Source organism: Myotis yumanensis, unplaced genomic scaffold (genome assembly GCF_028538775.1).
Source record: "Myotis yumanensis isolate MYYU_CA2020_CCGP unplaced genomic scaffold, mMyoYum1.0.hap1 SCAF_5, whole genome shotgun sequence".
NCBI lineage: Eukaryota > Metazoa > Chordata > Mammalia > Chiroptera > Vespertilionidae > Myotis > Myotis yumanensis.
The window spans coordinates 65429676-65447422 of record NW_027223756.1 but is presented as its reverse complement, the minus strand read 5'-3'; the positions used below and the strand labels follow the sequence as shown (position 1 = coordinate 65447422).

The following is a 17747-nucleotide window of genomic DNA, read 5'->3' as shown; positions in this document are numbered from 1 at the left end:
TAAACACCAACTGTCAGACACATAAAGAGAAATAATTATATTTAAGGAAAGAGTTATGGGTTTGGGATCAAAGATCTGCAATAGGGTCAATGAGTCAAAGGATGGCCCTTAGTAATGTGTGAGGAATCCCTCACTCCTCTGGGCCTCAGGTCCTCACATCCAAGATGAGCAAAACACTAATCTCCCTCGTAACCAATGAGATAATGAAAAGGGGACAAAGTGTGTGAAAGTACTTGGTAAGTTGCAAATGTTATTTAGAAATAAGGCATTAAAACCCCCACTAAATAACATTAGAATTATTCCAATGGAGTGAATATTGTTTTACCCTCTAATCTTTTCAATAGGGTATTGATGATTCTCAAGTGAAGCATCATTAAAGGCTCACTGAATCTGGTTAAACCAGTTTAGGTCTTTTTGTTTCTGTATGTCAGTTTGATGCTCTTTGTCATGTGGGAGAACTATCATATAGAGACAACGGAAATCATAGTTAAAGGTCCATCAAAATGCATTCTAAATTAGATCTTATTAAATATGTATTTAATACTTAAACTGCCCAACTAATTTATTTTAATATGTTTTTCTTGATTTCAGAGAGAGAAAGGTTGAGGGAGAGAGAAATAGAAACATCAATGATAAGAGAGAACTATCAATGGCCTGCCTTCTGCACCCCCCCCACTGGGGATCGAACCTGAGTATGTACCCTGACCAGAAAGAAACACAACCTCCTGGTTCATGGGTTGATGCTGAACCACTGAACCACACCTGCCAGGCTACTAATTTATTTTTATTAGTTGAAAATGTGAGTCATTTCAGCGGACATTTCTGAAAGCCATGTATGCCTTTTTATTTTTTTTTATTTTATTTTATTTTTTTTTTCCGATGCAAAAGCATAAGAGTCTTTATTCGAGCTAGCTCGGCTCCCCCACCTTGCCAACACAGCAGCAGGAAGCAGAGAGAGAGAGATAACTCTGTGTGGAGACGGGTTATATAGGGGGAGTTGGAGTAAGGGGAGGAGAAAGGACTGTGCTCTGCCGATTGGCCAGACAAGAGTCGGTGTCTTGTTCCTGGGTGTGGCTAGCAGAGGCTTAGACTTCAGGGAAGAAGCTTCTTGCCAAGCACGTGGCCAAGGTAAGATGGAGCACTTACCCTGGGGCAAGATGGAGGGCGTAGCCCTTACCCTGGGGCAAGGTGGAGGGCGTAGCCCTTACCCTGGGGCAAGGTGGAGGGCCTAGCCTTTACCCTGGTATGCCTTTTTATTTATTTAATTTTTATGCATTGGACTGGTTTTCAAATAGTTAGGGTTGACACTATGGCTGGCTAAGCCATCCCCTAGGCTTCTCCTTGTCCTCCCTGATTCTCTTCAGCTTGGGCCATACAGAGAAAAGGGCAATTTATTGTTTCTGAAAATATGGCATAACCTACTTGTGACCTGATTTCTATGTTCCATTGTCAGCAGTAGGGACCATGGGTAGGGAGTTTACAGAAGCATAGTGACCTGTTTTGGGTTCTTCCATGGCTGGTGGCCTACTTCTATCCCTGATCAGCAGATCCTTTGTAGTATCTTGTGGACCAAACAAAAATTGGCAAAGTTTTAGTGAACAGACCTTCCTTGAGATTCTGAGTGAATATAAGACAGTTAGAAAAAACACACACAGTATAACATCTTTACAAATGCATGTAGGTGTTGGACAGAAGGGCGATACGCTCAAAGAGTTACTGGTCCAAAAGAACAGTGACGGTAGAAGTTAGAACTTCAGCGATAGAAAAGAAGTTGGCAGGGTGCTCATTCTTCATTTTTGCTCTCATCTTCTCAAGGTGAACTTCCTTCATTTTCATCACTAGAGAGCAATTTTCTTCCCTGTTTTTACCTATCAAGAGTCTAAAGTTCAGGATACCACAGCTCACTCTACTGCTGTTCAAAGGAAGACAGGTCGAGAAATGAGAAAAAGTCTTTTTAACAAGTTAAAAAAAGTTATTACCTGTGAATAGAAAATAATCAAAAGATACAGAAGGTCATAATGCAAAAAGTAAAAGCCTTGGTCCCTTCAGCCACTGTTTTTTTATTTTTATTTTATATATTTTTACTTTATTCAGAGAGAAGGATGGAGAGGAAGAGAGAGATAGAAACATCAATGATGCAAGAGAATCATTCATCAGCTGCCTCCTGCACGCCCCCTACTGGGGATCGAGCCTGCAACCTGGGCATGTGCCCTTGACCAGAATCAAACCCATGCTGATGGTCTATCCACTGAGTCAAACCAATTAGGGCAGCCACTGGTTTTAATTACAAACAACAGAGATAAAAAAATTTCCTATGCATTTTTATAGCAATGTATATGTATATGTGTTCTTGTTATCCAAATGACACCTTATTCTGTATAACCATTAAAAAATTGAGGGTTGCCCTGACTGGTGTGACTCATTTGGTTGAAGTGTCTCTCATACACTGAAAGGTAATGGGCTCAATTCCCTGACAGGGCACATACCTAGGCTGTAGGTATGAGAGGCAACCAATCAATGTTTCTCATGTCAGTTTCTCTTTCTGTATCATTTTGTATCTAGTGTTTTCATGGCTCTATAGAGCAATGGGCTATTTTAATAATTAAAATTAACAGCTAATATTCATAATGGTTTAATATTTTAATATTTGTACAAAGTAAAGTGTTCCATGTATGAAAGATTCTAATTTATTTTATAATTTCACCATTGATAGTTTTATTATTTGTCATTGTAAATTTATAATTTACTATTCAACATTAGTATTTTTATTATCTGTCATTGTTTTATTTGTTTCCTATGTAATTATTTATGAACCAATTATGCCTCAAGATAGGTCCCTGGGTATGGATGCTAGCAGTTTTATAGGTTTGACCTTTTCTCTCACCATGTTGATACTGTTCTCACAGCAAACTACTCATATCATAGAATATCATCTTGGCTTCTCAGGTCCACTTGACCCTTGTGATCTGGAAGCAATGCTTGCCTTCCCTTCCTCACTTTTCACCTCACTCTCGTCAAGCGTGTCCATGTACCCCAAGCACAGAGTTTTAATCATCAGACAGTTCCTTCTTATCCCTGTGGTGAGGCTCAGAGCATTAACTAATTCAAATGCCTCATAGATTATAGACTGGGGCTAGATTAATTAAAAGTCCACTCATTTTGTACCGGGCCTTTCACAGTTCATCAGTTAGCTCTGAGAAACAACAACAGAGACCAAATTCTCGACAGTCAAAAACTTCGGATTCATGGTTCCTGGCCATGATCTGGGATCAGGCATCTCACCAGGAGCAAGCACAGATCATTACTGGATCTGTAGAGAAGTTTAGTAATGGGCAGAGCTTGTTTTGACACTACGCTCACCAAACTACATTGCTGAAAATTTTAGCTAACTCACTCAACTAGTCCCATTGACTGAAAGCAAAATGTGTGAAGCTCAGTATTATTAGCTTTCAGTTTACCATAAACTGTTGCAGGACCAAGCCACAAAGGAAATATTTTTCTGCAAGATGACATGAAACAAGAAGGATGCTGACCACGAGGGCTTATTCCTTTTAAGGCTTGTGCATTGCAAGATAAACACACACACACACACACACACACACACACACACACCTCTACTCAGTTTTTGCTACCTCTGCGGGTAGATCTTTGGATAAGAATATATTTGGGGGGACTACAATAGTTGCATTCTTCCTGCCCCAAAATTCATGCAAGGAACAAAACTGGAGCTTCTCCATCGTCATTGTTGTGGCCTCGAATGAAAGCCTTGTCACTAGGGCGGGGGCGGGAAGACCTGGAGCGCAGCAGTAGTGACAGCATCTGAATTCCCTCCTCTGCCGTCGATTGGTTGAAAACTAGGAGGCAGCGGCCAGCCCCCTGCGGCTCGACTCGCTATTGGCTGGGAAGAGGTGGCAATCAAGGCGGACCGAGACCACTGCGCTCATTCCAGTTCTATGCTGCCGCTGGGGTCCTGTTGCGCTGTCGCCTCCGTAGCCAGGGTCCCTTCCGCCGTGCCTCTCCGCGGGGGCATCCTCCCCCATCCCGGGCGCAGACACCATGGTGAGTGCTCTCAGCCGGCTCAGGCCGAACCCACAAACCGCAGCTGGACCGGGCCTGGAAGCCCAAGCGAACCGATCGCGCCGCCGGAGCTTGGCGCTGGGTCCCGGGGAGCGCACCGCTTGTCGCGGGAGCAGCCTCGCAGTTTGCCCGCGTCCGGAGCAGAGGAGATGGGAACGCCGTGGGGTGGGGGGGGAGGGAGGGGGGGAGGGATCGGCGGGGGCCGTGGGTGCCTTTGCTTCCAAGGGGGTCCGCCGTGCTTTCCCGAGCCCGGGAAGGGGCCGTGCAGCCGAGACGCGGCGCTTTCCCGGCTCCGGCGGGCCCTGCGGGTGAGGGAGGCTGTGAGCCCTGCACCCTCCTCCCCCCCACCCGCCCCCCGCCATGCTTCCCCGCTGCCCAGCCTGCCTCCTGGCCGTGACAGGTGAGCGGCGGCCAGCCCCCTGCGGCTCGACTCGGGTGTGGGGTGGGCGGTGATGGAGAGGATCTGCCCCCTATTGGTGGCGTGGGTGGCGACCCAGAGGCACCCCTCTTTAGCGGCGAGCACCCCGAATAGGTTGGACCCAAAGTTAAAGCAGCCGGGAGGCAGTCAAGGCAGCCTCTCCCTCGCGCCTCTTCCATCGGCAGCCGGTCCCTGACGCGCAGGCTTCCCTGTGTCCCTACAGTACGGGTTTGTGAACCACGCGCTGGAGCTGCTGGTGATCCGCAATTACGGCCCGGAGGTGTGGGAGGACATCAAGTAAGTGACTGGCTCCTGGAGCTCGGGCCCGGCTCCGGCGCCGCGCGTGGAGGGGCCCCGGGAGCTGCTCCCCGCTCCTCGATTCATTCCCCGCTGCCTGTTCCCGTCGCGGACGCGCATCGCAGAGATGCCTCCGCCCGCCGCTCGCGGCCGCAGCTGCGCTCCCACGCTCCGGGCCGGGACCCCGGGAGGAGGGGCCGCCGGGGCGGGAGAGGCTGGGAGGGGAGAGCCCGGGAAGGAGGGAGAGCTCGGAGCCTCCGGGTCGGCACGGCCTCGGGACCCGCCCGAGCGTGGGAACGCGCTGCCCGCGCCGGGCGCTCCCAGGCTCTGCAGGCCCCGCGGCTCCCACGCGGAGAAGGGCCCCGGGGACCACACAGGCCTCCGCCACGTTCCAGTTCCCAGAGGCCTTAGACACAAACGGGAGACCCGGCTCCTTGCACATGTACACACCTCGCAGACATAAGCAGAGTGACGCCTTTTCACGATGCTAAAACTTGAGACTATTTCCTGAGCAACTGTGAATATCACCTGCATCTATTCATTTTGAAATAAAGTGGAATTGGAATGTTTGCCCTTTCATTTTCCCCGAATTACACCCCCCAACCCCCACCCCGCACACACACACCCTTTCTGCTTCAACTATGGTGGAGGCTGTCAGTTGTGGGAGGGCATCCTAGTTTCAGGCTGGAACTCTGAGCCCAGGACTCCTGATGGGACGGAAAGACCACAGACACCTGAGAGTTTACTAGTAAACCTGTTGAAACGATGGATCGTCTCTGTGGCTATATTGAGCATTTCAATTTAACAGAGGCCTTTCCCTTTGTTCTAGTGAAATATGCATTTAACTTATTGCATAGATGACCCAAACCAACTAGCTACAACAAAATCGTACTTATGGATTTTCATATTGGAACAGCAGTCTAATCTGTCACATTAAATGGAGGCGGAGGGCGCGGTTACCTGGGGGGGCAAAGGAGAACACATTGCTATTCTATACTCGTATTTTCTGTCCTCCCTGATTTTAGTATATCAAGTAGGAGATGCTTTCATGCTATTTCACACCCCCCCCCCCATACATTATAGTTATTAGCATTAAGCTTATTATACAGTTACACGATAGGGATTTTTTTTTTATAAATAGTTTCCATGGAAATGACCAGGGTTAAATATGCAATACTAAAATGCAACTTTTTCTTCTCTTGGGCCTGTATCAATGAGCATCCGTTCACTATCCATAAGCTGTATTTATGTTACCCAGAGAGCACACCTACATATTATAAACGAAGTGGAGGTTTGGCAATTATGCAGTTAAATCAAATGAGAATGTTGAAACTAAAGCTTACTTTGAGATTTGAATTTTCTGTGAATCTTATTAATGCTTTCAGAATTTTTATTTTGCTTAGCGGACAGGTATATGGGAGATATCAAGAGTAGGATTTTAAACAATGTAACAAGTATAGGATTATTTTTAAGCCACTTTCTTTGTAAATTTATGAAAACGATGTTTTCTCATGTGTAAGTTACAAATCCCCATTTTTTCTGGTGGATATGCTATGACAATGAATATATTTAGAATTTTGAGAGCACAATAAAATATGGCTATATGGTTAAACAGTTGTTATGCATTTTAACCAGATTTAGAATGTACCCTACCCATTATCAATTTAGATTACTGTTAAATACAGAGATGGAAAATTTTATGTCATAGAGAAATATATCAAAATTTTTAAAAAAATTAAATTATCAAGCTATTTGCTTGTATTGGCTATGTTTTCCCCAGAGAAAGTAAAAATATTTAAAAATATACAAATTACACTGATGTGAAACTTAATTCTGCCAAATCACTAAGAATATTGTTACATTCTACTTTGAAAAACTATTAATTTTAAATTAAACATCAATATTTTAATGCCCTAATGTATCTCTAAATTGCTTTAAACAGTGTTCCTAATCTATTCAAATGTTGACAATTTAAATTATTCAAATACCTTTTTATGATAAAATGAAACAAATCATATGGGTGTTTCTTTTTTCTAAATATCATTTTTATCGATTTCAGAGAGGAAGGGAGAAGGAGTGAGATAGAAACATCAATGATGAGAATCATCGGCTGCATCCTGCACGCCCCCTACTGGGGATCACTGGGTCAGGTGGCCTAATGGGGAATCTAACTGTGACCTACTAATTCATAGGTTGATGTTCAATCACTAAGCCACACCAGGCTCTCTCTCTCTCTTTTTTTTTTTTTAAATAAAATTATCTCAAGGATTATGTGCTCTTGAAAGGGAAATACTATTAGTTAAACTAGCCTTTACAATCCAGGTGTTCATTTTGATTCTTTTTTTCCCAAACATACTTTTTGGTGGAGCCCATCTTGTCTTGGGTACAGTTTAGTATCTGAACCAGAGAACATAGTTCAGGGCACTGAAGCAGGTCATTGGTTTCCAACCCAGGTAGTCCCACTGAGGCATTATTACTCAGAGCATTGGCCTATCCAAACAGATTCTCACTGCCTGGGGGCAGGGGAGCAGTTGGAGGAATTTAATCTTAAAATGCTCCCTGGGAGATTCTGATTCCCTTCTCCAGACCTCACCCTCAGCTCTAAGGAGGATCACTAGTCAGTGGTGCAAGATGTTTTCAGTTTCAACTTCTTAGGAAAAACTGAATTTATGGAGAAAACTTGTTTTGTCTCATTAAGTACCATACTCCTCTATCTTCATTTTTGGTCTCTGAGAAACTGTCTACATTGATGTTTAAAAAATTTACATCATACTTTTTTGATTTAGTAGGAAATGGCCATCCATGCTTCATAAGAAAGGATGCCAAACATTTAATGGCAAATAAAATCCCAAGTAACAGATTCCAGACAGAAAGTTCTAAGTGGATAAGAGCCAAAAAATGCTTCATTGTAAACTCAGCATTTACTTACACTCCCAACAATGTAACCATTTCCCAAGAACTTTAAATTCCCCTTTTTAAGAAAAAGATAAATGGTCTAGAATAGATGGAGGGTAGATAGTGAAAGGTCTGATAGTAAATATTTTAGGTGCTGGAGGCCAAGGGTCAATATTGAGGATATTATGTAGGTGTCTATATAACTATTAAGATGTAACCATTTAAAAATGTAAAAAATAGTCCTTGCTCTTGGACCAGACAAAAACAGGTAGCGGGCTGAATTTGACCAACTGACTATAGTTTGTCCACCTCTGATCTAGACCATAAATACATGTTAAAAAGCAAAAGAGATCTCTGAATCTACTTCAAGTTTTTTGTTGGTTTCCTTTCAGTTTTCAGATAGTCCTTTTTGGAAGTCATGGTTTCTAAGGGAAGAGAAAAACCAATCTTTATTTCAGAAAAAAAAAACCCCCACAAAGTCAAGATATATATATTAGAACAGTACCTACATACTTTATTTAATCAGCTATGTTACCCTTTCATTAGTCCTGGAAAGACTAATCATTGGATCAAATTACTGGATTTGATTTTAGGTTTTTTAATGTCATTGGAACGTAAAAATGGATTCAAATAAGAAAAAAAATCTAAGATGATTAAATGTCTATTAAAAACAAATAAAAACAAGTTTGTAAAAACTATTGTGCCTAGAATTGAGCAGACCAAGGAACAAATACTGACTTGAAATGCCTAAGTGCTACATAGTGTATTGATCAGCCCTTCTCTGTATTACTGAAAAATCAGAGATAAACATTGTGATCAAAATTTTGGTATGAGATTTGAAAATTATATAATGACACTGATAGTTGATAAATATTGGAGTAATTTTCTCTAGAATCTGTCAATCATCATCTTTGTATAAAGAATACATATATATTTAGTATGCTTATATATCTAATTTACCTATAGTAAGGCAGGCATTCATTGATTTTTTCATTGATTCATTCATTCTTTCATTCTCTAGTTAATCTTATTTTTAAAGAGCGTAGTCTGTGTTTTGGACTTGGAGGATGGAAAAGTGAATGATATAATCATGTGGGAGCACTCACTCCTTGAACCCACACATGCTTCTGAATTCGGCACACAGTGCCAAGTGTCAGAGCAAGTTCCTCCTCGAACCCTGCTCACTGTACTAACTGTTGGGAACTCAGTTCCTCCTTTATTCTCTGCTCACTGTGTCGTTGTCAGGTCCACAGGTCCTGATCCTGCCCAACTATGCCAACTGTCAGGTCTGAGCCCCTCTGCCAGGGGCTGGACTTTCTTGGATGCCAGGTGGTAGATGAAGATGCCATGAGACCTTGTGGATGTATAAGAGAGTCTTTATTGTAGGAGCTAGTGGCCATGTAGCCATTGCTAACGTGGCAGTCGGACATCCCCTAGCAATAAACTGGCACATTATTGTATATAAGGAGTAGATACCTACCTCAACTGTATATAAGGAGTAGATAATACCTACTCTATAATGTTGTAATATGTTGAATAGTGCTAAACACAGATCCTGAAAAATAACATTGATAAGTGGTAGCTATTATTTTTCTCTAGAATCAAAGTGTTTCAACTTTTCCTTTCCCCAGCTCACCTGAAAGATATGAAGCTCTCCTTTAAATAGCAGTAGCTCATTGAAGTGTATATACTATACCAGTCTAAATGTTCCTTCATCACTCTAGGAAAAGTAGCAACTTCATTGTCATTTTGACTCTTTTTTCTTTCCCTCAACTCCTATTTGTTGTTTGAAAACGCAGCATATGTTCTCAGTATTCATTTTATCAAAACGAATGAATGCAAACAAAATAGTATACTGTGTTTTAATCAGATTTTCATATTCATGAGGCTATCTAAGTAAATCACTATACTCTTGCACATGTAAGTTTTAATATATTAGTGGTACTTTATATAATATATGCTGTTCGATACTTCCAAAATTCTTTTCTCTGTCATTTCAGTTGAGTACTACAATGCTCATTTGAGATAGGAAGGGCCTTTCTAGCACAGTCCCCCCACTTCCACCAGCTTAGTTTAAAGTGTACAATGTGTTGATTGGATACATTTATACATTGTGAAGTGACTGCCACCTTAGCATTAGCTACCACCACCATTGTGCCACATAGTGACCATTTCCTTTTTGGGGTGGGAACATGTAAGATCTACTCTCTTAGCAACATTCAAGCGTATGATACAGTATTATTAGCTACTAGAAGCCCGGTGCATGGAATTCGTGCATGGGGCAGGGGGCCCTCAGCCCATCCTGTGCTCTCTTGCAGTCTGGGAGCCCTGAGGGATGTCCTACTGACGGCTTAGGCCTGCTTCCTATGGGCAGTCAGACATCAGCGCTGCCGCAGAGGCGGGAGAGGCTCCTGCCACCGCCGCTGCACTCACCAGCCATGAGCCCGGATTCTGGCTGAGTGGCTGACACTTCCCCCTGTGGGAGTGCACTGACCACCAGGGGGTAGTTCCTGCATTGAGCATCTACTCCCTGGTGGTCAGTGCGCATCATAGGTATCGGTTGTTCTGCAGTTCTGTCATTTGCATATTGGCCTTTTATTATATAAGATAATCAACTTGGTAATCTTATAACTGGTTGTCTGTACCTTTTGAGCAATAGCTGCTAATTTCTCCCACACCTAAGCCTTGGTCACTGTCACTCTACTCTCTGTTTCTCTGAGTTTGTTCTTATTAGCTTCCACATACAAGTGAGCTCAGTGTTTTTTATTTTATTCTATTTTATTTATTAAATTATTATTAATTTTGGAGAGAGAGGAAGGGAGAGGGATAGAGAGATAGAAACATGGATGAGAGAGAAACATCCACCAGCTGACTCCTGTACATCCCCTCCTGGGGATCAAACCCACAACCTGCCATGTGGGCTTGACCCCCTGGTTTATGGGTGGATGCTCAACCACTGAGTGGCACTGACCAGGATCAATTTTATATTTTTTAATGATAAAGTCAGCTTTATCATTGAAGTCAGTACTTCAATCCAGCTCTTTTGGTGCCATTTACTATTCCTTTTAAGTTAGAAATAGGAGCTAATATAGTATACATGCAAAAATGAAACCATATTAATTTTTGTACCCAGAAACTTCCTCAATACAAATAAACAAATTAATATTAAGATTCTAAAAAATAGGTAAACTGGGTAATTGTTAGGATCAAGACCTTTTTCCTTAGAAAGATAGGCCAGTTAGCCTAAAAGATGAAAGAAGGCACAGTACATTAGCTGATAAGTACATCACCAACATTTGAAGTTATTCTTTTAGGTAAAAGTAAATATCTGACTGTAAACCTTTCACATACCCATCAGTGAGCACTTGCAGAGGACTCTCTCAGAACCTGGGCCATGTCAGGTGAGCAGCATGGAGCCCAGGAGATAAACCTGATCTTATCTCAGGGTTTTACTTTGATGATCTGAGGCAACCATGGGATTCAAGCTGGGTCTTTGTTTTCCTAGCATTCTGCAATTTTTGAGAATTAAAAAAAACACAAAGAAGCATGTTATTGGGTGGGTCATTAAAATGAGCACCAGAGGATAAATCAGAAAATCTGTATTCTCCTACATACCCAGACCTAATTGTGGCCAACATTAACTGGGCGTTGGTTTAGTTTGCAAGGAACAGATGTCCTTTCGACTCTTTCCATAGCAAATGTTTCTCTTCATGGTGTTGGAAAGTGATAGTTCTGGGTGGATACTCTGCGGACGTCAACAGGAAAACACACTTAAAGAGATCTGTATAGCTGGCCCAGTTCAGAGGCTGACAACTCAGAAGACCTGAGTACTTGCAGCTTTTCCATTTGCTACTTTGCCACTTCATTCATTAAAAAGGAAACAGTGGGGGAAATGGTGCCTTTGTTTATGCCTAGCAAAACTGAACGCTTTTTTTCTATATCAAAGATATTGAGGTTAAAGAAGTTTCTACTCCCAGTAACTGAAACACTCGAAGTATTTATTCCTTGTTACTGCAGCTTTGCTTTTATCGCATATTCTGATCTACTTGCCCATCATTATTGAATCATGCAATATGAAATTGTTGCTTTATTGAAATTATTTGCGGTCAATCTTCAAGTCACTCAAACGTGGGACCTTTCAGTCCTTACGTCGCAGTCGCTGTCAGCACTGTAGCCTCATGGGCCAGTTCTCTGTTCCTGCTGCACACTGAGTTTTTACGTGTGTGAGGATAACAAAAGCCTGAGTTTAGAAGGGTCTCCTTTTCTTCACTCACTCCACCCTTCCCATTAACTTAAATATGGCTCAGCTTTGAGATGACAAAACTAATGTTATTTCTTAAGGAAGCCTTCCTTTACCTCCAAAACTGTACTTACGTCTCACTGTACATGCCACAGTATATAATTATGTTATTTCTACTACTTGTTTATCTCTCTTGTCTCACTAGCCTCTAGCCTCTATCTAACTATTATAACTATTGCCTAGGAAAGCGGATTTGCAACCTTTTGCATCTCATGGCACACTTAAACTAATTACTAAAATTCTGAGGCACACCAAAGAAACATGTTTTTTGGTGATTTGACCAAAAAAAAAAAAAAAGGTATAGTTTTGACTCATTCACACCAGATGGCTGTTGTTGTGTTGGCTGTTGTCATTTTTTATTGACAATCTAAGGGAAAAGAGGTCAGTTTTCCTGACTAAATAATCAGGTGTTACACGTTTTAAAAATTCTTCGGTACACTGGTTGAAAATTGGTGGCCTAGGGGAAAGCCTCTCTCTCTCTCTCTCTCTCTCTCTCTCTCTCTATATATGAATGTACATGTGCTCTATTCTCTGGAAATTAAAATGTGAAAGGTAATTCATATATACCTTTTATAATTCATATATATATATATATATATATATATGACACTTACCATATGGTTCTACACCTAATTCTCACAATAACCACCACAAAAAATAGATATCTATTATTCTCATTTTATAAATTGGGGAAGTGAAGCTTCAGTACTTTAAAACGGTGTCTCAAACTACTCAGCTGTTAATCATCAGAGCAGGAATGTGGACACAGATGGGCTTGGAATGGTCATATTATGTGCTTTCCCCCCAAAAGCAGGACCTATGACCTTCTCTTTTCCAAAGACAACCAGATGAGCATGGAGATGGACAACAAGGATGTGTGTTAGTACCACCCGTTTTTGTTTTTGTCTCCCCTGAACTTTTCAAGAACTTGCACAGGTTATTTTGCTTGTCATATTTATTTATTTATTTTATTGATTTCAGAGAAGAAGGAAGAGGGATAGAAACATCAATGAGAGTATACTGATCAGCTGCCTCCTGCACGCCCCCTAGTGGGGATCAAACCCACAACCTGGGCATGTGCCTTGATTGGGAATCTAACTGTGACCTCCTGATTCATAGGTTGGCCCTCAAACACTGAGCCACAAGGGCCAGGCTGCTTGTCATATTTTTAAACGTGGTTTTATTCACCAACTGGCACATCTGCTACAGGAAATCAGAGCCTCAGAAATTGTGAGCAATTTGTTTTATTTTTAGAAGAGCTGTGACCGGATGTACTCAGGAGGCGAGTTGACGATTAAATGGGTGGCTAATAAGCAAATTCATTTGTCTGCTGAAGCTACTGAAAAGGGAATTGTTTGAAATGTTTGTGCATATGGTTTCAAAATTCAAGCCATTACTAATGAAACTCTCACGTGGTAAGCTGAACACAGTCAGAAAAAATGCAATTATATATCAAGACTGATGTTACTTTGCCAAAATCTATGTCACGCATGTGAGCATTTACGGTTACTGTTTACAGTCCTTGGATGAGTGAACACGTTGAGTCCAAAGGACTGACCTTTACCAACTGAAAGAGGACCCAAGCAGGAAGCCATCGCTGCATGTGAAGGGCCTCGCTCCGTGGCAGCTCTCTCAAACCAGAGTCTGCCCTTCCGGGGATTCAGACTCATTGGGAATCATTGGATTGGGTTATTGAAAATTGAGAGCCATTAATGCTTTGCACCCACTCACAAAAATATATATACATTTTTAATTAAGATGTTGCTTATAGTTATTATCTGTGTTTTATATTGGTAGATTTTAATTTTAATAATGGCTGGACACAAACCAGCATTCATGATGTCCTTTACAGCTCACTACAATGGAACATCCCATTTATTAACAAGACAACACCTACATACTGTTGTTTGTAGGACATGCTCTGTGATAAGGGTGTTTAAAGGATCAAGACCCCTTTGAACTGTCATTGATTGGGTTGATTGTGTGATGTATGTTGACCTTTTCTGCCTGAGACCACACCCTGTTCTGAGACTCCTTTCTCAGATGCCTGTATTCAGGATCTCCCACTTCAGAATACTCATTTTTTCATACTTCCAAGGGAACGTATTTACCTAAAAGCCAGCAATCCTTTAGAATACTAAACTTACTTGAAAAGTGTATAATAGCTGGAGCTCAGGTTCAGAATATTAATTCAGTTTTGTGCATTCACATTTTGGAGTTAAGGAATATCTCCTTAAGTAAAGAGTTGTTAGAAATGTTGCCTGGATATTTCTGACAACATATATATATATATTAATCTTTTATATGTGTTTTTTTATTTCAGAGAGAGGAAGGGAGATGGAGATGACAGAGACTCACTGATCAGCTGCCTCCTGCACCTGGGCATGTCCCTGACCAGGATCGAACTGTGATCTCCTGCTTCATGGGTTGATGCTCAACCACTGAGTAACACCAGTTGGCTATACCTTTTTTTTTTTTAAATAATAGAACAATATTTTGACAGTAATATTTGATTGTTTGATTTTCAGTAGGGACTTTGGAAACTCATGGGGAAATATTTGTAGCTAATTCATTCCTTCACTTACTTTAAAGCATGCATGCATTTATTGAATGCATGCATGTTCTACTCCAGGCACTTGGGTTAGGCACCAGTGATTAAAAAACCAAACATCAAAAATCATAAATCAAAACCACAAAATACTACCATTATATATATATATATATATATATATATATACACATAGCCTGGTGCATGAAATCTGTGCACTTGGGGGGGGTGCCTCAGCCTGGCCTGCACCCTCTTGCAGTCCAGGAGCCCTCGGGGGATGTCTGACTACCACAGAGGTGGGAGAGGCTCCCACCACCACTGCTGCACTCGCCAGCAGTGAGCCCAGCTTCTGGCTTAGCAGCACTTCCCCTGTGGGAGCACACTGACCACCAGGGGGCAGCTCTTGCATTGAGCGTCTGCCCCCTGGTGGTCAGTGTGCTTCATAGTGACCATTCAGTCGATTTGCATATTAGCCTTTTATTATATAGGATATATGCACACTACCCTTTAGGGGAAGGGTAAGTGCTGCAAATAAATGATCAGTTTAAACTATAACAAATAGCCATCTCTAAAAGTAACTAGGAAATGAATTGCTACTTGGAAAAATTTTCATTTATAAATACTCAGTTTTTAAACAGTTATTGTAGCTACAAATGTATAGAATGCAATTATTTGCCATTTTTCCCCAGGTGAGAGTTTGTCTTCAATGACCAAGTGGCCTGGAATTCTTTTGTTTACTACTCCGTTTGCACTGTAAATTCCGTTCAGTTTAATGTATTCAATCAAGTCTCCCTAAACTGTTTATTATAATATCTCCAATTAGCTTTTCCTCTGATAAGGGAAAAAGATGAAGAATGGGCTACAGAAGAAGGGAAATGGGTCCCGAAAGACTATTAAGTCATAGAGATCAATTTTGCCTCCTGAAGTCTTTGCTCTGATGCTAACTTCTCCAGGCAGCCTCCATGCTGACTACATCTAGCATTGCATCCTGCCCCTTGCTCCTAGGTGCTGCTCTCACCCCTTTATCTTCATCTACTTTCTTTTGTAGCATCTATCACCTCATCATAGATTATAAAATTTGAGCATATATTATGCTTATTGTTTATTGCTTGTTTCTGCCAGCTAAAATGTAAACTCTATGAGGACAGGGACATTTATTTTGTCCATTGGTATATTTAAAGTGCTTAGAAAAGTCCCCGGGCATAATAGGTGCTCAAATATTTGTGGCAAAACTCCCTTCCCTGAGGTGGGGTATGGAGTGGGGAGTGGTGGAGGGCATTGGTGGGAAAGAATAAAGAGTGACCCAAAGCTCCCAAAGATTTTAAACATAAATATAATAAACAAGGAATCCTAAATATTTTGGAGAAGTCATTGGAATTCAGTGTGGAAGTTTTAATGGAAGTGATTATTTCCTCTCATGTCCTACTGTTTCATTTATTATTTCAGCCTTCCTCCAGGGAGCATGTTGGGTTGATCAGTTCAGGAAGCAAAGCTTAAAAGATAAGGGAGCTTATTTCATTAAAAGGAAAGCTAGGAAAGAAAGGGTGCCTTGACTCATGGTTAGGGGAATTCTAGGGAAGTAGCCATTCCTCTATTTTATTTAGAGGGACTTTGTATTCTGTTTGTACATCATTCACGTAATGGGTGCTATGGATTGGTGCTTCCAAGAAACTGAGACGGTTCCAGAAGTTATGTCATCTGATTTGTCCCCACTGGAAGAAACAGAATAGGGCACAGTGAGAGCATGAACTAATTTGTATTTTATTATATATTTACCTAAAATCAATTGATATTTTATTAGGATGCCCTAAATCAGAGGCTTTTAAATTTCAGTCTGTAGAGCAATGCTGTTGCATAGCAAGATATTAGTGACAACGTGAGAAAAATTAGTCTATCCACGTCCTTCAGATCGGCAACTCCATTTCGAAACATTTATCCTATTTTACACAGAAATATAAATTGTTAGCTACCAAATATTCATCACAACATTGTTTGCACTTGTGAAAAAATAAGAGCAATCTAAATATCTACTAAAATTTTAATATGTGTATAGAATACAATTTTATGTAGTCAAGGTATAGAAATATACTTAATAATAAATGGATGTCTATCAAATAGTAAGTCAAGAAAGGGGGTTTGAAAGCAGTATTATCTAGTGTGTGTTATTTATACAAGTATATTCAAGCATGAACAAATTGAATAACAGTGTGTATCTCAGGATAGTGGAGGATTTTTTTAAAGCTTTTTTCTTATACGAATGGACCCTGACTTATGATGGTCTGACATAAGATTTTTTGACTTTGTGATTGGAAGAAAGCGATATGCATTCAGTAGCAACCACATTTCAAATTTTGAATTTTGATCTCCTCCCAGGCTAGTGATGCTGAGCAGTGTCAGTGAGCTCAGCCAGCCACGCGGTGGCGAGGGTGAACAGCTGGTACTCTACAGTATACTGTGTTGCCAGCATTTTCCAGATACTGTAGCCCATCAAATAAATGCGATATTCAACACTTTATTATAAAATAGGCTTTGTGTTAGACGATTTTTGTCCAGATGTAGGCTAATGTAAGTGTTCTGAGCACAGTTAAGGTGGGCTAGGTTAGGTGTGTTAAATGCATTTTCAACTTAAATATTTCGACTTATATTTCCAATGTATGATGTTTATTGGGTCACTTATTGGGACATAAGCCCATCATAAGTCAAGGAGCATCAGTATGTTGTATTTTTATACAAATAGAAATTAGAATGCATAAGGTACATAATAGCATTTATCAAATGATAAGTCATTGTTTGTAGATTAAGTTGTTATGATTTGGGGATATTTCACTGACTTTGAGTATTAAAAAGATTTGAGGATTTCAAAGATGTGTTTGTGTATGTGCAGCAAAAGGGAGGAGGATTTCACATCAAATTTTTGAATATATAGATATGGGAAGTACTATGGTCACTAGTAATATATATAATTTTTCAACTGCTTAGAACATTCTTTTGCACTTTATTTCTTTACACTTATGGGTTATATAATTGCTCCCATTTTAGAAAAGAGGGGTTTTAATGCTCAGGTGCTTTATTTGATTTGTTCAAGTTCATTTGGATTGTGGGCTCTGAACTGAAATTTTTGTGCCTACAAAATTATGCTGTGTTTGGTTTTTATTTTTTTTGCCACATTCACTGTTATGCATAACTGCCAGCAAATAAATGGTATGCTCTGA

The 17747-nt window shown here is 40.9% G+C and overlaps 1 protein-coding gene across 1 annotated transcript in view; it reads left to right on the top strand.

Annotated features, from left to right (window-relative positions):
* The first annotated feature begins 3944 nt into the window (after window positions 1–3944).
* Window positions 3945–17747, top strand: part of GUCY1B1 (guanylate cyclase 1 soluble subunit beta 1) — a 42997-nt gene continuing 29194 nt past the window's right edge. Inside the window, exons 1-2 of the mRNA XM_070415420.1 lie at window positions 3945–4059; window positions 4719–4792. Of these exons, the coding sequence (XP_070271521.1) occupies window positions 4057–4059; window positions 4719–4792 (77 nt within the window). The 5' untranslated portion in view covers window positions 3945–4056. The remainder of the gene's footprint in view (window positions 4060–4718; window positions 4793–17747) is intronic.